The sequence below is a fragment of the Zootoca vivipara genome, chromosome 3 (assembly GCF_965207765.1).
Source record: "Zootoca vivipara chromosome 3, rZooViv2.hap1.1, whole genome shotgun sequence".
NCBI lineage: Eukaryota > Metazoa > Chordata > Lepidosauria > Squamata > Lacertidae > Zootoca > Zootoca vivipara.
Genome location: NC_142586.1, coordinates 104493018 through 104514132, shown reverse-complemented (window position 1 = coordinate 104514132; position 21115 = coordinate 104493018). Strand labels below are relative to the sequence as shown.

The 21115-nt window shown below is 44.1% G+C and overlaps 1 protein-coding gene and 1 non-coding gene across 5 annotated transcripts in view; one reads left to right on the top strand and one right to left on the bottom strand.

The window, feature by feature from the left end:
• The window catches only part of NINL (ninein like), a 46822-nt gene extending 30481 nt beyond the window's left edge, over positions 1-16341 (bottom strand). For 2 of the 4 annotated variants that reach the window (XM_035111048.3, XM_035111051.3), the window contains exons 1-2: positions 15987-16341; positions 1639-1838 (exon numbers count right to left, since the gene is read on the bottom strand). In XM_035111048.3, the coding sequence (XP_034966939.1) occupies positions 1639-1818 (180 nt within the window). In that variant the 5' untranslated portion in view covers positions 1819-1838; positions 15987-16341. Of the gene's footprint in view, positions 1-1638; positions 1839-4497; positions 4649-15986 lie in introns of all 4 variants that reach the window. The other 2 variants (XM_035111050.3, XM_088666816.1) reach the window with 2 other exon arrangements.
• Positions 16342-19263: 2922 nt separating this feature from the next.
• On the top strand, positions 19264-19456 carry LOC118083270 (U2 spliceosomal RNA). Its single transcript, XR_004692352.3, has one exon. It is a non-coding gene; the product is annotated as a U2 spliceosomal RNA (small nuclear RNA).
• Positions 19457-21115: the final 1659 nt, after the last annotated feature.

The window sequence follows — 21115 nt, the reverse complement described above, 5'->3', positions numbered from 1 at the left end:
GGGTACAAATGTGTGTTTTGTGTGTGTGTGTGTATTTCAAAAAAAGATAGCAAGGCAAAGTACAACATATAAGGATAAAATCTGCAAAATATATATAAAACCACCCTTAAATGTTTACTATACTAAGCTATCATCCCATAAACAAACAAATGGTCTATAGGTCTGGGGTTCAACTTTTCACACCAGAAATATACATGCATTCTATTAACAAGCATTCAAAATACTAGAATTTCCATGTTCTTTCTATTAAACGTTTTTACTACAGTATTGCAATCAGTCACTCTTTTCTTCCTTATTCTTTATAGTAAGAAAGAGAAGTTACTATATTTTTGCACTTGAGAGACCGAGAATATTTGATTGGCAGAAACCTTTGCAGGATCATTTGTAAGAATGGGAACAATACCCTCAGTCAGTTCAAAAGTCCAGCTTTTGTTAACAGGGAACTTTCTTCCAGCTTCTTGCAAGTTCCATTAATCCAGGTCCCAATTTAGAAAAGACAGGCAACAATTTATAACTCTCTGCTGAAAACCCAGCAAGGATGCCTATGAATTCTCTTACATAGGAAATCAGTTTGAACTTTAGAAAGCTATTCACATAAAACAAAAGAACAAACAGAGCTTTGCTTCTACACCAAAAGATTTGGGCTACGTAACTGGCTTGGAGGATTGAGAATAAATACAGCAGTGAGCAGTAAAACCATTTCTCCTCTTCTCCAATAATGCAAGGGGAGGAGACTGGAAGGTGCTACTTAGCAGCACACCATAATTTGCCTTTGTGTCCAAACGCGATAAACTATGGATTTTCCATAAACTAGGATTCTAAGCCATTCTGGATTGGGAATGAGCAGCAGTGAGCCAGGACATTTGGAGGTCCTGGTTTGTATGCAACTTATATTTTGACCAAACCAAGGTTTAGTATAAAGGTAAAGGACCATTAGGTCCAATCGCGGACGACTCTGGGGTTGCGGCGCTCATCTCGCTTTACTGGCCGAGGGAGCCGGCGTACAGCTTCCGGGTCATGTGGCCAGCATGACTAAGCCGCTTCTGGCAAACCAGAGCAGCACACGGAAACGCCGTTTACCTTCCCGCCGGAGCGGTACCTATTTATCTACTTGCACTTTGATGTGCTTTTGAACTGCTAGGTTGGCAGGAGCAGGGACCAAGCAAGCAACAGGAGCTCACCCCGTCACAGAGATTCGAACCGCTGACCTTCTGATCGGCAAGCGGGAGAAAAGAACAAGCCATGCCCAAAGTGGGACAGTTTTAAAAAATGACACGAGAGGGAAGTTTAGGCCACACTCCATAATGCCCATCGGAAAACCAGTGGGACAGGGTTATTTTTAGGTCTCCCTGAAAAGCACAGGGATGGCATCCTATCCCACTTCAACACAGACATGTCGAGTGGTGCAATTTTTTTTTTTTTGAAATATGCCCCTAGGCTTGCCTTTAGGAGGCACCAATGGGATTTAAAAGTGTTCAGGGCCAGACAGGAAGGATGAAGAGTGGCCAGCTGAGAATTCCATGCACGGATGGGAACAACTGGTGGGGAAGGGCCGGGAGACAAGATTGCCATTTTAAACTGTTATGAGAGAAGCGCTCCTTCACAATAGCCAGGCGCAGAGGCCTTGGGCCTACTTACCCTGGCAAAGAGATCATTTCCCAAGAGGGCGTCCAGGAGCAGGGGTAGCTGCCTCTCCAGGTGCAACTTGCGGCATAGCTCGGTCAGCTCTTCCTTGTCCAAATACCCGGTGCCTGTGGCATCGCAGCTGTTGAACACGTCCTTCAGCTGGGACACATATTTGTTCTCTTCCTCACCCATCCCATAGTATAAGACTCAGCCTAAAACGAGTCAGTTGGAAAGGGGAGGAAGGAAAGAGAAGTGGAAATATGAGAGTCAACATTCCTAGTAAGCACTGATATCAAGCATTCAACCACCATTCTTTTCTCCTTTTGCATTTTGCAGAACTGGGACTTTTCTTCTCTCTCTCTCTCTCTCTTGCTCTTTTCTCCCCCCCTTTTAAGCACGTAAATTTAAAATGTGGTATTTGAGCAGGTTAAGGGTAGCCAACATGGTGTTCTCAAATGTGCTTGGGCTACAGTTCTCATTATCCCTGATCACTGGCTGCGCTGCCTGGTGCTGATGACAAGGATCAATGCCGGTTAATAGCCTAGCACAGTGGTAAAAAGCACCAATGAAGAAATTCCTGGTTCAAAGCTGAGCAAAATGTGAGCTCACTCAAATTGCCCAACCTAGCACCCTTGGATGGCAGCTAACAGATTGAGGTTGAATCCTGACAAGACAGAAGTACTGTTTTTGGGGGACAGAAGGCGGGCAGGTGTGGAGCACTCCCTGGTCCTGAATGGGGTAACTGTGCCCCTGAAGGACCAGGTGCACAGCCTGGGAGTCATTTTGGATTCACAGCTGTCCATGGAGGCGCAGGTCAATTCTGTGTCCAGGGCAGCTGTTTATCAGCTCCATCTGGTACGCAGGCTGAGACCCTACCTGCCTGCGGACTGCCTCGCCAGAGTGGTGCATGCTCTAGTTATCTCCCGCTTGGACTACTCCAATGCGCTCTATGTGGGGCTACCTTTGAAGGTGACCCAGAAACTACAACTAATCCAGAATGCAGCAGCTAGACTGGTGACTGGGAGCGGCCGCCGAAACCACATAAAAAGATCTAGATTGGCTCCCAGTATGTTTCCGAGCACAATTCAGTGTGTTGGTGCTGACCTTTAAAGCCCTAAACGGCCTCAGTCCAGTATACCTGAAGGAGTGTCTCCACCCCCATTGTTCTGCCTGGACACTGAGGTCCAGAGAAAAACATCTACCAGACTTTTAGAAGACATCTGAAGGCAGTCCTGTTTAGGGAAGCTTTTAATGTTTAACAGACCATTGTATTTTAATTTTTTTTTGAAGCCGCCCAGAGTGGCTGGGGAAACCTAGCCAGATGGGCGGGGTATAAATAATAAATTATTATTATTAATTATTATTATTATTATGTTGTCGGATCTTTTTGCTCCAATAGTCAAGGAATTTTGATCCTTGGCTTCAGGGAGCCTCTACCCCAAGGATGGGGAACACACATGGCCATCCATATATTGCTCCCAACAGCACTGGCCAGGATAACCAATGATCAGGGGGTGATTAGTCCTACGACATCTGGAAGGCACTAGTTTTGGTGAGACTGGTCCACACTGATTGTCAGCAGCCCTTAGGGATTCAGCCAGGAGTCTTGTCAAGCCCTACTGAAGATCTGGGGACTGACCCTGGAGAGCTTCTGCATGCAAAGGATGTGCTCTACCACTGAGGTACAGTCCACCCCCAAACTCTACCGCTATCAGTTTTCCAACACCATAACACCAAGTTCTGCCTAAAGCAGATTAGCCACCACAAAGTTCCTTTCTCCGCCCAATTCCAGCACTAACTCCAGAAAGCAGAAACACATACTCAACTTCTTTACAAAGTACAGTAGTTACTCCCCAACTGTGTTGTGGGATTGTGTTTATAAATAAAAAAATAAAAAAATTGAGTATCCCATGATGCAGGTTTCCCTTCTATTCTTATTCCATTCACTTCTGCCTTCCTGTATATTTGATGGTTTCTTTCTTCAGTGCATGATGGTCGGATGCATAAAACTCCAACCATAAAGAATCCGTAGTTTTTAACTGGAGGAAAGTTTGCAGTGGATTTGAAGTGACAATTCTAACTTCTCACAACGCACTTCTCTACCCAGTGAGCACCACACTGCTGGGGTATGTTGAGGCAACAGCTTCCCATGAAGTACCTCTTGCCCGTCTGGTGGGAAGCGGAAAGGGAGGCTTTGGGCAGGTTGGGGTAGCAGAGGAGAGGTTGCAGGCTAGATCCGTCCCACAGTTCCCCACCCTTGCTGGGCGAATCTCAGGAGGAAGAACCCAATCTCCTTGAAGAATGTAAGCAGAATCTCCTGGATCAGGCCAGTGGCCCATCTAAGTCCAGCATCCTGTTCTCACAGTGGCCACTCATATGCCTGTGGTAAACCCACAAGCAGGATTTGAGCAGAAGAGCAGTATCTCCTCCTGATGTATTGCCACCTCCAAACATGGAAGCAGAACACAGCCCTCTAGTAACCTTCAGTGGGCTTCTTCCTACATGAACTCCTTCCAAATTTCCTTTCACTGGAGGGAGGCGGGGAGAAAATATTGTGTTTCTAAACCTCTTTTAAAAAGCCTAACAGTCAGCTCAGGTTAAATTTATTGCACAGACCTAAAAACCAAAGGGAAAATGTGTGTCGTAACTCGCAGCCCATGTACCAGAAAGCACCCCCGGGGGGAGACTTAACCGTAACATTTTAAGGGTCAGTCAGAAATATATTGTAGAAGTAATACATCAAACAGCTGGAGAGAGATAGCTGGAGAGAGTGATTTCTACATCAAGAGAAACAGCAGAATGGCCTGAAATTAATACAATGGGCGAAGATTCAATCATTTATGTAAACAAACCCAGCTTCCTACCACATACCTCTTTTTTAGTCTCCAGAGGAGCTGGCTCTGAGCAACACCCACGCCAGGGCACTTTGCTGATCTGTGAAATTTGTGTTGTTTTAGGTGTTCAGTTCCTTGAGCATTCACGGCATGGCACAAATCATTACGCAAGAGTGGAATGTTGACAGCTTGTAGATAGAAAGAGAGCAAGGGGGTATAAAAGTCTGGGGTTTGCCTCAATGCTGTATCCTTTTTAAATGAACTAATTGACCATGGTTGTGGTTGTATGCCATGCATCCATTTCTACCCAACAAGGTAGCTTTGGAGGAGAGGGAGAGCTAGTGAGAAAATGGAAACTAGACAGCCTCCTTCCTCCATCACCAAACTCCTTGAAGGCAGATTTTCATTTGGCACAGCCAAGAATTTCCGTTCTGGAAGCATTCTTGGCTACACCAACAGCTGGAACTAAGAGGAATTAAGCCTGCCTTTAAGCCAAGCCAAACTGCATTTCTGGCACGAAGATGCTTATCAGACAATCCTTACCGTCTCACGGCCAAACCAGCCAGACAAAAGAACGTGGACCTCTTCTCCATCCAGTTTTGCCCCCAGTATCCTGCTGCTGATTCCACCCCACCCACACCCCAAAGAATTGGGCAAAAACCAAACCTGCTTTAAGATTCATGTAGGAAGAACTGACTGAGCTCTAAGCAGTGAGCAAGTTTTTTCCATCCATTTGAATAGCAGGCTCTTGACATATTTTCAGGGGGAATTCCGCAATGGAGATCATGGCTGTTCCCTCAGTTACACTCTCCTAAATTTTAATCTGCATTTACTTTTCTGAGATTAAAACAAAATAATGATAATGATATAACTTCTATAGCAGCCAGAGAAGCAGAAGCTTCCCCAAAAGAATCTCAGTTTGCAAAGGCATGCCCAGCTCTAGGTCCCGTTTGAAGGCAACTATGGGATGGATGGACCACTGACCTCACCAAGTACAGTTGGTTTTGCATTCTTAATTCTACTGTTGCATAGAATTGATGACACCACTCTGGTGCAGCTCATTTCCTGGGTGGGGGATGAGTCCGCCTATCGGGATGAGGTGGAGCGGCTCTGTTTGGTGTGGAGATAATAATCTGGTCCTTAATACTGCCAAGACCAAGGAACTGGTGGTGGACTACAGGAAGAAAAAGGCGGACATTCAGCCCCTGTATATTGGCGGGGACCGGATGGAGAGGGTGGCTGTATTTAAGTTCTTGGGTGTTATCATCGAGCAGCGTATGACCTGGAGCACTAATACCACTGCTCTGGTAAAGAAGGCCCAGCAGAGAATTTATTTCCTCAGACTTCTAAAAAAGAACAAGCTGAGTGAGAGACTGCTGGTGTCCTTCTACCGAGGCTCCATATTAGAGAGCATTCTTACATACTGTATCTGTGCTTGGTTTTCCAGCTGCACAGTCATGGATAGGAAAGTGCTCCAGAAGGTCATAACCACAGCCCGAAAGATTATCGGTCATCCTCTCCCATCTCTGGAAGAACTATACAACTCCCATTGCCTTAAAAAAGCACATAATATTTTACAGGATTCATCTCATCCTGGATATAGTCTTTTTGCACCGTTGCCTTCGGGCAAGAGATACAGAACAATTAAATCAAGAACGAATAGATTAAAAAACAATTTCTATCCAAGAGCTATAACCATCTTAAATGCTGTAACTAAATAATACGATCTTGGGGAGTTGTGATGGGTGGGTGGGTGTAAGTGGGTGTGTGGCTGTAATTGTGGTTTGGTTTTGATTTTATGGGATGGCATTCAATTTCGGTGTACTATGTACAATGACAATAAAGTATATCTATCTATCATAATGCTGACATTGATTTCATCGAGAGTTCCAGTAGTGGCTCAGGCAGTAGTATCTGGACCAGGAGATGTCTCCTAAAGTTCATTCTCCACATTAGTGACCAAGAGGAATGTCTTGGGTGTGCCATGCCAGTTATACTGAGTTTTAACGTAGGACCTGTATTTAGCACAACACAACTATTTATAATGGAAACTTCTGCGGCACCAACTGCTTCAGTGTCCTGCATCAGTCAAGCACGCAGCCACCTGCTCTTGTGAGATCCCACTGTTGCTGGCTTAATTGAGCTGGAGGCAAAGAACAAATAATGGGGGGGGGGGTTCTGCTTTTTTTTAAAAAAAAAAAACCCTATCAACAGGATAAGCAGAAAAACAACATCTGCATACGGGTTTCATTTATATGCAAGCGCTAATGTTAATTTCACAAATTGAATATGCAGGTGGAAAAAAATGAATTAAGTAGCGGCGGGGTTAGCAAATGTAATTCTGGTGTGTGGTAATGAGCTTAGAAAATGACCTCAGCAACTCCCAAGGGCTCATGGTTTAAATTTCGTTTTAAAATCAGGCAGCTAGGAACTTCTACGCATCTGCCTGGAAAATAATATGGAGAATCTTCCTGCCCTCTCTCTCAGTTGCAAGCAAAACTATTATCGTAACAAACTCCAGTAACTGTAAGTATGGCACACTTCATCCAAGACAACATCTCCATGTTCGTTCTGAAGGCTGGGAAGATGCATTATCAAGGCTTTTAAGTTTTAAACAAAAAAATCTCTCCAAGTTTTGGACGCACTTTTAACGTATCTTCTGGAGCAGTACCCATGGACAACCTGCCTACAAAGACATCCTCAATATCTGGCCGCAAAGCAGGTGCAGGGGAATGCTCACGCTTCAGAAAAAGCAATGCAGCCATGGCCACACACACCAAGATACCTTTTTGCTGCTTGCGCTACCTGCCTCAAACCCTCGGTGTGTTAGGGACTTCCCCTGCATGTGAAGACAGGCTCCAGTGGATTGAGTGGACGAGATAGCAGGTCCAATGGTAAAGAAGGTGGTTTCTGCACGTGCTGTAGAGGGAAGTGAGGGGCAGATGGGGCTCGTCAACCTTGGAAGCTAGTCCATCTAGTAGAATGGAAACTATGATCCTAAACCTCCATTGCCTTGCAGGTTATCTTTGGGAGAAGAAAAGGCTAAGGAGTAAACCCTACTCCAGAGTAGAATCCCTAAGATGGTTGGATGGCGCCTTGTACGCCTCTTTCCAGCAACTCCTGCAGCTAAACCGGTGCCAAACATTGCTCTGCTTTCCTTTGGAACACATCAGTGAGGCTGAGAGTGGGGTCTTGTCGTCTGGGCATCCCGGGACCGCCTTACACACTGCCCAAGCTTGCGTCCTGGGGAAGTCACTTGGGTGCTGCTAACACAGCAGTTTGACTTCCCCTCCTGAGGTGCACTCCATTGTCTCTCAAGACAGATGGATGCCAACAACAGGCTACCTGTACTTCCACATGATTATTAAGCTAAAGGCAGGGGAAAGCTTCTTTGCAGATGCATCAGATTGGTCTTAGTTGAATGGGATCTTGTTTATGCCAGTAAGACTGACACACACACACCATAACAATTGAGGGCAGGCACTGAGACCACACACAACCTTCTGCAAAACAAAACAAAGCACAAGAGCCACTTCCATTATATTACCTGAACACCACGGTGTCCCAATAGAAGTGGACATATGCATGTGGACATATGCATGTGGACCACGGTGTCCCAATAGAAGTGGACATATGCAATATGCATGTCAAACAAAAGGTTGAAAGTGCTCCACATTGCTCTTTAAATAGAAAGTATAATGTATAATGTATGTCACAGGTGCAAGCTATGAATGTAAAACATAAAGGGACCTTGGGACCAATGCCATTCTAGTAGCCAGGGCTTTAAGAAAGCACCTGGTACAGATTTAACTGGGGTTAGAGGAAGGCAGACAGACTGGCTTTCACAACAGAAATCCCTTTAAGTAGATACTAAGGTTATCTTCTTGAGTTTTATCCTCAGTTGTCCAGATCAACTTTTCCTGTTACTGTATTTGCCACCCATCTTTCCGGTCTTATACAAGCTCGTTATCCCACAATCCATTAGGCTTCTACCAATCCCACCCTAGCTATCCTCTTATCTCCCACTCTTGTCTCCTACTGTATTAAACATATGCTCTGCATCTTGCTAGTGCAACGTGCTATTTATCGTTTATACTCTCACTCCTATCGTTCATTTTTGTTTAAACTTTGCCTTTTCACCATAGGGTCTTCAAGGAAGCTTACATTATCAGTGACTAGCAAACTTGTAGCAACATTGCTCAGGAATTTTAAGAACACGCCCCCTCCCGCCCAAAATGAGTGCAGTTTTGAAATCAGTTGTTAAAATCTGTGCAGTTCAGAAAGGTTCAACCGCCATCTTGAATCAAAATGGGATCCAACTGTACCCCAAACATAGAAGAAAACATGCTCCTTGATTCTCAGGAACCATCATGCAAAAGTTGGTTAAATCATAAGAGATGTGGAAATGCATAGCAAATAAACAAAATACTTTCCAAAATATATAGTAAATTTTTTAAAAAAATTCCGAACAGAATGAAAAATTAAAACCTACAACTAAAAAATGCAAGAAATGAACAAATTTAGCAGCAGTGTTTTAACACCTCTTCTTTTGCTTAGTACAAATGCTAAAACTAACCTTAAACATTTATCAATTACCACTACGAGTCCCTCAGTCCAATACAGAGACATGATTTACACAAAACATTTCATCCTTTTTCAGACTCGTTTTGACTGTCCCTGTTCTTGGCTTCTGCTATACCAGCCTGCCACAACCTGGAGCCCTCCAGATGTTTTGGACTATAACCCCCATCAGGCCCAGCCATAGTCCAAAATATCTGGATGGCACCAGGTCGGGGAAAGCTTTGCTGTACTAATGATTAACACACTTCCTACCATCATTTCCTACCTTAGGGGCGAAAAAGTCCTCCCTACACTGTTCTTTTCTGTGTTTAAAATTTGCTACAGAGTGCTTACAGACAAAATGTGAGTCACAGCACATTTCCATTCCCCCTTAAACATAGCATATTATTCAGATTCCTGCTGCATCTGGAACACAAATTAAAAACATACTGATCAACAAATCAAAGGTTCCATCTGTTCTGTTTTCCTGTTCACCCTCCATCCCAACGCTTTAGGTAGGCTGTCTGCCTTTTCATATATTTTCAAGATGACTATGTCCATCTTTATTACACAGACATTTGACCACCAACTTTTTAATTGCAGTGTTGTATTTGAAATATTATTTGAAGTAGCAGGGCTAATCAGTGCTTTGAATGGACAGCCCTTGATAAAACCAAGTAGAACCAGTTCCCATCCCCCCCAAAAAAAAGCTTAATCCCAGAAAACAGATGTCATGTTTGAATAAAATGCATTGAGTGCACGGCCACAATAGGATCACCACCCCATATGCTCCAAAGACCCCTATTTACCGGGGACAGAATCTATGTACTGCTACCTGTCCCTGGTAAATCCCTGTCCCTATTTTTTCCTTTGAGCAATATTAATGATTTGCTTTCAGCACGAGATAGTAGATTTCTCACTTTTCATGGCTCAGCTCCATCTTCAGAGGCTCTGCAGAAGGATGGAGAACTTGGGAGAAACTCTATAATTTGTTTGGATTACAACCATCATTATCTCTTGCCATTGGCAACGCTGACTGGGACTGATAGGAGCAAGAATCCAACCACATTTGAAGAGCCAAAGTTTCCCCAGCTGTGCTCTTGAAGACACCTCTCCAAAGAGGACGGAGGAGGCACCGTGTCTGTACATAAGAACACAGGAAGAGCTTGCTGGATCAGGCCAATGGCCCATCTAGTCCAGCATCCTGTTTTCACAGTGGCCAACCTTTGGGAAACACACAAGCAAGACCTGAGGACAACAGGTCCTCCGGAGGAACTGCTTTCAAATATATGTATTTAATGTGCAAGGCAAAAAATAAGATTACACAGAAGTGGACATTATTCGAGACAGCCTTCTACTGAACTGGGTTTTCTTAAAGTAAAAGCTGCCATGGGATGGAGACAATGTTATAAATACTCCAAGGACACCCATAGAAATTAATGGACATGGCTAACTTAGGTCCATTAGTTTCAACAGTCAACTGAACAAAACATTGCTTCCTTGGTTTCCAATAACCAAACTACTCCATGCAACATCATGACGGCACACAGAAAAAGCAGATTGCTCATGCACAGGACTTGGTATAGCTGAAATCCTCAGCTAATTCACTTCAGAACCTTATGAACACATTATTTTTATGAGCCTAAGCCTGGGACAATTGATTGAAGATCACATCATATTTCTCTCACTAGCAAAACCGAAACACAGCCACAAAGCTTGATCAAAACAGGCTCCAAGTTAGCTGTCATTAAGTCTTTTCTGCTGGCAGACATTCGTATTATAGTTTTGACTTGTGTCCCTGCCAAATGTTCCTGCTTATAAAAACTTTGTCTCATCGGATCCAACTCAGAAGAGCCCAGAAATTTAAATATCACTGCATTTGAACTCAACTGCGAATAATACTGTCATCCCATTGTTGAGATTAAGCACAGAAGGAAGGTCTAAGTTTTTCAACTCCCTCACATCAAATACACATTTGGGTTTAAAAAATATATGTGAAGAATGTTCTTGTGGCGGTGAGATTCTCACTCGCTTCAGTGAAAACAAGGAAATCACTTTCACAAACTTGTAAAAGCTCCTTCTCATTGGCTAGAGCTGTAGCCCAAAATGTGGGAAGACACGGAACACCCACCAATTATAAAATCTCAATATCCTGACTTTTAGGGTAGCTTACAATTACATTTAAAACATATACGGTATATACCGTAATCAAAATCACAACCAAAAACAACTAAAAACAGCAGCAGACTAAAATTTCAACTAAAAGCAATTCCAAGCCTGGCATTGGGAAAAAATATATTTTAAGAGAACAGCAAGGCGACCACTTGAGATTTCCACAACAGAGGGCAACAGCTGGAAAGGTTATTTTCCTACTGAACATCTGCCTCACTTTAGAAGGCAGGAGCATCAAGAGAAGGGCCTCAGAACATTGTCTTAGCACACAGGCAGGTTATTGGAAAACTAAAATAATTATTTGCAAGAGGTACAAAAAAGGGGACCCATTTTTAACATACAAGGACCCCACTGGCTCAAGCTCCATTATCTCACACCCATTAGCATCAAGCCACTTCACAAGGAATATGGATGTTGTTGCTACCTAGGACCATGCCACTTCTATCAGAAGACCCCTTACCCTGGATCAATGAGGAGGTAGTTGGTGAAGGGGCTCCCCCACAAGAGTGCAACAGCTATTCAAGTTTTTCTTCCTAATGAGTCTTATCTTTAGATTATAACCCTTGTGCCTACAGTATTTCTAATTTTCTGTACAATGAGCCTAGCAAATTTAGAGGCTTCAATTCTGTTTCCCTTAAAGGAATTTTTTTGCAAGCAGGAATGTAGCAAGGTGAATTTACAACCTCTTAAGTAAATCTTATTGGCAGATTAAAATTGACACCAAATTAGTTGTGTATTAAGAAATAATCTTCTCCCTCAAAAGTCTAAGCTCCAAAAATTAAAGTACTTGTGAAAGAGAGAAATTTGGCAGACCACACACAGCTATTCACTTTTAATCATTTAAATGTAAGCAGAATTTCTGTGTTCTTCCTACAACTTCCAGGAATAAAACTCATTTCTACAATACTGTTGAGTCTTTCAGATGGGGCTGAACCAGTGGCAAATGTCCAATTGCCTGGGTAAGTCGATTTTTGACACAAATATCTAGGAATCTGAAATATTTTCCTAGACTGTTTCTATGTTTGTTATCATTTACCTTTACATTTTTATGTTCCTGCATTGTCTCAGTTACACAGACAAAGTAAAATTTTGGTAAAAGTCTTTAGCCTTTCCTGAGCACGCTGCCATTAAAAGTTCAACGTTTGATTTCTAAACAGAAAAATAACAGTAATTTTTAAAAATCACAACAAATGTTTTTAAAGGTACTGTTTTCCTACAGTTTAATGTTGAATACACCTACGGGCAGAAAACTGAACCCTGACGCAAGTCCTTAATCTTCCTGTCACCTTGAAATTGGTATATCTGAAATGGTGAATCCTGCATTCTTAAAAGGTAACTAAAATTGTCATTTAAATTCGGCTGTTTCATTATTCTGTGGTTAGTCTTTCGGTTGTACCTGCCCATTGGACTTGTATGTTAGACTTTAAAAAGAAATTGGTCTATACATACACATATATAACTTGAAAGCATTCCAGATCTCTTTAATTTCCAGCCATCTACTCATCTTCTGAAAAGCATACAATTTATTTATGTGTTGCATTTATATGCAATAATCAGGAGTCTTTCCCTGCCCCAAGAGGAGATCCCGGGGATTGAACGCGAGACCTTCTGCTCTAACCCCTGAGCTACATCCTTCTCCAGAAGCTACACCAGGCTGCAGACTGAGCAACCCATTACAAAATGAGCCGAGGTTATAAGAATGCTCCGAATCAGACAATGCAAAGTTGTTGTTTCTTCCAAAGTCATTCTCTGGGGGTGGGGTGGGAGAGCTGTAAAATCTCATTACTGTACGGTTATATTGTTACAGACAGTCCCACAATGCTTTCCCACTGACTGCATTCAAGGTTCAGTTGATGAATGACATCAGTCATAATAAGGAGTAGATAATCAAAGGGTAGAAGAAGCCTCCCCCCACAAGGGCATAAATTGATACAGGGAGACATGAGCTCCCTTCTCAAACCTCTACACAAAACAGAAAGGAATTATTATCTCCACTGGGCTTGCCTGCTCCCACTCATCACAAACCTGGCAGCTTTCTAACATCCCTTGAGAGAGAGTTCTGGGGCATTTACAGTATTACAACATTTTATACTCTGCCTTTCCACTCTCGAGTTCTCAAGGTAGAGCAAAATAAACACTAAAATGTTTAAATTAATTAAAAGCGTAAAAAGTACGTCAACACAGAAGATGAAAGCAACACAGAATACGTGCTCACACAGAGATGCACTGCAATCCAAACCCCATTAACTTAGAAGTAAGCCCCACTGAATTCAAGAGGACTTCTGAGTTGACATGGTTAGGATTGTGCTGCAAACGCCAACATGCGTTCATATACAAAAGCTGTCTTAACTTGGCACTGGAAAATATAATACACCAGTAAAACTATGAGGCACAGGGTGCCCTCATAGGGCAGGAAATTCCATAATCTGGGCAATCTCTCCTTTTCCTATCAGCTGTGCCTCAGCTGGTGGCAGGACACATAACAGGCCCAGCTGAGCACATGGGACAGGTAGGATCATGTCTATCTGCTAAATGAGCAACGATTAACACAGATATCTGACGATATATGGGCTGCAATGCAGAAAAGCCTATACCATAACAAATCTGTAATACATCACCACAAGACTTTTGATTATCTTCACCCTAAGGTGCTGTAAGTGTACTCCTTAAAATTGCAAAGTGTGAACTGGGATGACAACAGCTCATCTTATTCCCCTCCCCCCCAATTCAATATTTACTTAATTATATGCTTCTTTGAAAACCTTGAAACCTGCCAACAGGCCGGTTTTCTTTTCAAAACAAAACCCCCCACCATTAATAGACTTGGCTTCATGCCTGGGACAAAGCTGAGCTCCGTGGGTCAACTGATGTTTGTCTTTCTTACACTTGGAAAGATACAAACCATTTGACTAGTGGAAACTCGCTGCAACGAAACTTTGAAAATCCTTGCTCATAGCTGAGGTCCAGCCTTATTCTGATTTGAAGCTGGAGCCTGGAGGCAAGCTTTAACGCTTGCAACCCCCAAAGCTTTGCTTTTACAGTAAAAAATGCGTGGCGGTGATTTGTTCTTTCAGAAGCACCCGTCTCCCAGAATAATATGACGAAACTCCCAAGGGCACACAAGCGCTTGCTTTGAGTCTAAAATGTCACTCAGGGTTCCTTGGAAGAACAGCAAGACACATGGGTTAACACAGGAAGCTGTGTTATACTAAGTCATAGCCTTGGGCCATCCAGCTCAGTATTGTCTCGGTTTCAGGCAGGGAATATCTCTGAGCCCTACCTGCAGGTGCTTGGAATTGAACCTTCAATTGCCTTCTGCAATTGAAGCAGGTGCTCTGGCACTGGGTGATGGCCCTTTCCCTGATACTTTGGGTTGGGCAGTCTAGAAAAGTAGGTAATTTGCAATCCTCTAGTCTCTCCTAAAACAGTATTTTCCTCTTTGGGCATGGGAAAACAATAAGGAACAGGGCAGAGCAAGTCTCATAGGCCCTAAGGGAGCCTTCATCAACCAGTTGCCCTGCAGATGTGTTGGGCTACACCTGTCCCACCCTACACATCCTGAGGGCAGAGGCTGCTCAAATAGTTAGCTGTTGTTAGTTTACACTTTGACCAAACTGCGGGAGGCAATGGAAGACAGGAGTGCCTGGCGTGCTCTGGTCCATGGGGTCACGAAGTGTTGGGCACAACTAAATGACTAAACAACAAACAAAAGTTTACACTTGTCTAGGACTAACAGATCAATCCTAACCATGTCACTTTAAGTTCTTTTTTTTAAAAAAGCAACTGACTAATGAAATTAACACTGCTACTCATAAGTAAGTCATATTGAATTCAATGGAGCTTACACCCAGGTAAGCAGGGCTAGGGCAGCTACCTAAACCAGTTTAAATTTCAAGTGCAGTGTAAATCGGTCACAGCTGATGACTGGGGTGGGGGGAGCTGAAAGGGGGTCAGCTGGGAAATTTTGCCTTAAATTTGATGCAAGAGATGGATGGCCGAATTCCTCCTATACCCCCAAACCCCCTCCACACAAGAGGAACTAATAAAGGAGGAGTTTATACTGTACTATAAAAACCAGACAAAACAACAGCTGGTGTTCCTTGCAACCTACTTCTCTTTAAAAACTGAGAAGGTGCGTAGATGAGATTTCAAAACAAAGTTTGGGTTGCTTTTAGGACCAGGCTCTTCATATAATAGCACAAGCTGCACATTTGGTGAGGAAGGAAGCACCAGGTACATGAAAAGGAGAGGGATTTCAAAGCAGGACACAGCCAGTTTGGAGAGCTGGAGGGAAGAAATGTGGAAAGAGTATCGACAAAAGGTCACCACACAGAGAAAAGCTGGCGGGGAAAACCTCTTAGAAGTACAACCTCCCTGGTTGGTGGGGAAACTCGGATTTTCAAAAAAAGACAAACGGCAAAGCTGGCCTCAAGGAGCAGCAGTCACGCGAAGTTGAAATTCGTACAGAAGTTGAAACGCAGATATAACAACCGGATGGTTCATCCTTGCCGTCGTCCCTCCACAAAATGTAAACACACGCGAGGCACGCTTTAGTCGAGATTCCTGCATCGCAAGGGGGTTGGACTAGACGACCCTCGGGGTCCCCTTCCAATTCTATGGTTCTGTGAGGTAATCTGCCGCCCAAGTTGCAGAGCCACGATCGCCTCCCCTCCCAAAACTCCCTAGCTTCCCTTGTCCCAGAAGAGAATTTGAGGGGCGGGTGGGGGGCTCCACAGAAGCCAGAGTTAAGCCAAAGAGCAAAGGTGGGGCGGTGGGCGTCTCAGCGGTACCCACCTCTCTCTCCTCCGGCCGCTTCTCTCCCTTCTACCACCCGCGCCGCGACCGCAGCATCTCCCCTGCAGAAAACGACCTTCCGCCGCTCGCGGCCCCTTTGTGTCCACTCGGCCAATACCAGCGTGCTCTGCTTCCCTTTCTCCGGAGGCTGCCGCCGATGCTCCTCCCTTGAGGACGTCCACGCTGAAGCGAGCAGCCTCCGGCTCGCAGGCGATTTTCCCCTTGCAGCCTCCCCAGCCCGCTCCGCCCACCCCGTATTCCTTTCAGGAGCAGGCGCGGCGCGCAATGGCTCTCCTGCGCGCTCCTCTTCCCTGGCAGGGGACCGACCCCTCGGCGAGGGCTGCGCCTCTAGGGGACGAGCGGAGCGCACCGCTCTCGCCCTATCCTCCTCCTCCTCCTGCCGGGCTCGCTTCCAGCGTGTCTTCATGGGCTTTCTGGCCTCCTCTGCTGGCTTGGAGGAGTCGGCTGGAGCCAGCAGGTGCCCTAGCTGCAGGGCTGCGGAAGCCAAGCAGAGAACAGGGGAAGCGGCTCTGGTGGACCACCGATGGCCAGCAAGTGCCGGAGCGAACTTGGGCATTATGGCGTCCTGGGCAAGGGCAAAATTTGGCACCCCACCAGATATTTATTATTTTCACAAATCATTTGGGTACAGCTTCGGGCCCCACTCTCTTGGGGGCCCCCCAAAAAATTAAAGGAAAAAACAACTGGATGTACATTTCCAAAATATAAGATAAAAAACAAATAAAATAAAATAAAACCTACATAGAGCAACAGTGCTTTGTGTTGTGTAGGCTCCTATTTGTTATGTGCAAATGGCTTTAGATACTTATTAGGTCCATAAATTACCATATAGCATATATTCAACACAAAAAGCAGCGACAGTTGTTGACAAAGGACAAAGGGCCCCATTACCTTCAGTAGCTTAGGGCCTCATCAAACCTAAATCCGGCCCTGGTACAGTTGCTTTTCTTTTGGATCTACTCAGTAGCTACACCCATAAATATAGGCAGTGCTTTTTTTCTAAAAAGAATGTTTAGGGGTGCTCTCATTTTCCTACTCATATTGAAATACTGCCCCTCAATAAGGCCAAACTTAGATTCACAAAATGTTTAGGGGTATGCGTACCCCCCAGAAAAAAAGCCCTGAATATAGGTATTGTTATTTTGAACCCCCTCGGCTTGGCGCCCTGTGCGGGGAACAGCCTGCAGTGCTCTAAATCGGACGCTGAGTGGCAAGTGTAATTGACTTTCTGAGCTGCAGCAAATGCTAAGCATTTTTGCTATGGAGCAAGACTTTTGAAGTTCAGTAGGACTTAACTTGTCCATGCACACCTTATGTAGATGGCAATTCCGTGCGCTCTGGCTTCTGTCCGGTGTCCCGTTGCGCCAGAAGTGGTTTAGTCATGCTGGCCACATGAGCTGGAAATCTGTCTGTGGACAAACGCTGTCTCCCTCGGCCTGAAGCGAGATGAGCGCCGCAACCCCATAGTCGTATTTGACGGGACTTAACCATCCAGGGGTCCTTTACCGTTACCTTTACGTGCTGTATATACAGAGCCATAGCTAGGTGATCTTGTGTCCCTGGCAGAACCGTCCAGATTGCGCCCCCTAACCACAGGCAAATTAGCTTTTCTTTCCGCCTCTCCTCCAACCCCCCCCCCACCTCCACCCATTCAATTCACCCTCTACTTAAAACTATTTCTTATGATGCAATCAATATTTATATTTATGGACATTTTTAAAGCCGATTTTGTGGGAACACCCCCACAGGCCTGTCCCACTGGCGAGGGCCCACCTCACCCCCCCCCCTAGCTATAGCCCTGTGTATATATTCAGCCACGTTCTCACCATACATTCAAAGCACTATGATACCACATTAAACAGTCATGGCTTCCCCCAAGGAATTCTGGGAGTCGGAGTTTGTTAAGGGTGTGGAGAGTTAGGAGGCCCGCCATATTTCCCTCCCAGAGCTGCAATTCTCCGAGTTCCCTGTGAAGAGGGATTGATCGATAAACTGCTCTAAGAATTGTCAGTCTATGAGGAAAATACGGGGTCTGCTAACAACTCTCAGCAGCCTGAACAAACTACAACTTCTCTTTGGGGAAAGCCATGACTGCTTAAAAGTGGTATAGCAGTGCTTTAAATGTATGGTGTGAATGTGATCTCAGAGTAGAGCTGTTGAAATCTGGAGCCATTAATTTCATTTGGTCTATAGAGTGTAATGCTTAGTTGCGTAGAACCTCAAGCTTCTCTCAAACTTCTTTCATCTAAATGGTTAAGAAGTGCTTCCTTCGTTCCACATTATAAAGGCTGAATCACTGCTATCTGTCCCCATCTCACCTGCTCCCCATTTCTGAAAGTCGGAAATATAGCATGACCAAGTGTGACTAATGTGTCTGACAGAAAACAGTCTCAGATGCAGAGTCAATGTTTTTTTAAAAAATAAAAATATTTGGCTGAGGGCAGATGAAGGTTGGTGGGGCATTTGCCCTAATTGCCTCTGCCAAGTTTCAAAGGGTATGCAAAACCAACCAGATATTTCCCTCCCCTGCAGTTATTATGTGCAGAAAACTCATTTACAGCATAGCAATGTTATATGCATAACATTTTTTTCCTTCAAACACCCCTTTACTAAGGGGCACAAATTTTAATGTAAGCATGAATGTTCTGCGCACAGAGCTGTTTTTGCATTATTTTATCTGGAGAACAGAAAGCTATCCAACTGAAACAACTGGGACCTCCACTGGCATGCAATGAGCTAACAGTTACACAGAGCATGAAAATTAAATGGATGGGTACCGTTTATGCAAGGTAAAGGGACCTCTGACCGTTAGGTCCAGTCGCGGACGACTCTGGGGTTGCGGCGCTCATCTTGCTTTACTGGCCGAGGGAGCCAGTGTACAGCATGACTAAGCCGCTTCTGGCGAACCAGAGCAGCGCGTGGAGCGGTACCTATTTATCTACTTGCACTTTGACGTGCTTTCGAACTGCTAGGTTGGCAGGAATATGGGTTCATGCAAACACTGCACCAAATACTATCACAACAGGCCAGCCAGCCAGTTGAGAAATTGGCACGGTTGAGAAAATCCAGAATTGTTGAGATTAAAGTGTCTGTCAAGAAGCTGCTTGGTTGGACAATAGAAATAATAAATGTTGTTGGAGTATATTTTGTGAACCTGGAAACATTGCAGCAGTGAGCACTTTACAGCCTCTATTTGCTCTTGGGTACTAAAGAATCCATTAGGAAAGTAGTTCCTATGTTTTCCCGAACAACTGGCTTTGCTTCTCAGTCAATTGACTAAGATCAAATGTCGGTATCTATTATTATCATTGCAGTATCTGGTATGTCTGGTACTTGTGTACCATTCGTATTAAATATATTTTTGGAACTGGGAGATAGAATAGGAACTTGTTCCATTCGCTCCCTGCATCAACTGGGTATTGCAGTATTCCAGGAATAGTGCACAACAATATTTCTGGTTCCAAATTGGACAAAACTATTTATTCAGGAAAAGAGGCGGCATTGGGAGCAGACCATCAGGCACCTGAGGAAACTTTATTCTGCTTGCCTGGCAAGGAGGAATGGCAGTAGGGATGAAGAACTTAGGATTCAACTGCCACTTTGGGGGCTTCTGGTGCCTGAGGCAGCTGCTTCAGTCCACCTAATGGTTGAGTCAGCTCTGGCTGTATGCCGCTCACAGCAGCCTGGCCACACACATAAGCTCAGACATTTGCTGGTCTTCTACTGCTGTGCACACTCCAAGTCCATGGTCACCCATAGGAGAGGCATCAAGCAACTTGTGTGCCTGTTCAAGACAACAGCTACAAATCCCTGGTGAATCCTAGACTTCCACTGCAGGAAGAAACTGTCTAATGGTAAGAGCTTTTTAACAGTGGAACAGACTGCGTCAGGAGTTCATGGGATTCACTGGACATATTTAAGCAGAGAATAGTAGCCATTTGTCAGGGATGCTGTAGTTGCAAGGTCCCTGCATTGCCATGCTCTCTAGTGTCAGAAAGTCATCCTTGATCTCACATTCATTGCAGCTGAAACAATAAACTGTAATTTTATCAATTTGTTATATATTGAATGAAATGAACAAGTACTGTTCTCCTGGCTTTAAAACCAATTAAAGGTATAATATGTACACAGCCTTACTGCACAAAGCACATTTACACACACACCAAGAATCCTGGGAATTGTAGCTTAGTGGTTTCAAGGATTATTTGCAAAGGTGCATGTTGGGCTTAATTGTATGGTGTGAATGCAGATAATGCTTTCAGTGAGATGGGTGGCAGGTCTATAATATAAGCTTTGGGTAACTTTGACAAACCCTTCAATCTGCACTGCTTTCCCATTTAAAACTCCTGCCTCAAGCATGGCAAATAGACATGCGCTTGACATCCCCCACCCTGCTCAAGGCAAAAGAGGAAACTTTTGTATTTTAAAAATACTTAAGAGACAACATTTTGTTTCACTGTTAATTATGATGCTGCTTTACATATGTACCTTTATTACATTTTTTTATTTTAACTAGTAATGTTGTATGTGATGTTTTAAGCCACGTGGTAAACCATTTAACGGTTCTACCCCAGAAATGTAAAGCAGAACACAAAAATGTGAAAGACAGACATGCATTTAGAAATTATCTAAAAATGACACAGTCTAAAACACTCAAAACACACATAATAAAAAAAAATTTCTTCCAGTAGCACCTTAGAGACCAACTAAGTTTGTCATTGGTATGAGCTTTCGTGTGCATGCAGATTTCTTATTATGCACACATAATTGTTGTTGTTTAGTCGTTTAGTCGTGTCCGACTCTTCGTGACCCCATGGACCATAGCACGCCAGGCACTCCTGTCTTGCACTGCCTCCCGCAGTTTGGTCAAACTCATGTTCGTAGCTTCGAGAACACTGTCCAACCATCTCATCCTCTGTCGTCCCCTTCTCCTAATGCCCTCAATCTTTCCCAACATCGGGGTCTTTTCCAAGGATTCTTCTCTTCTCATGAGGTGGCCCTTGTCGTGGCGAAGGGGCTTGAATAACTCAGAGAAGCTATGAGCTATGCCATGCAGGGCCACCCAAGATGGACAGGTCATAGTGGAGAGTTTTGACTAAATGTGATCC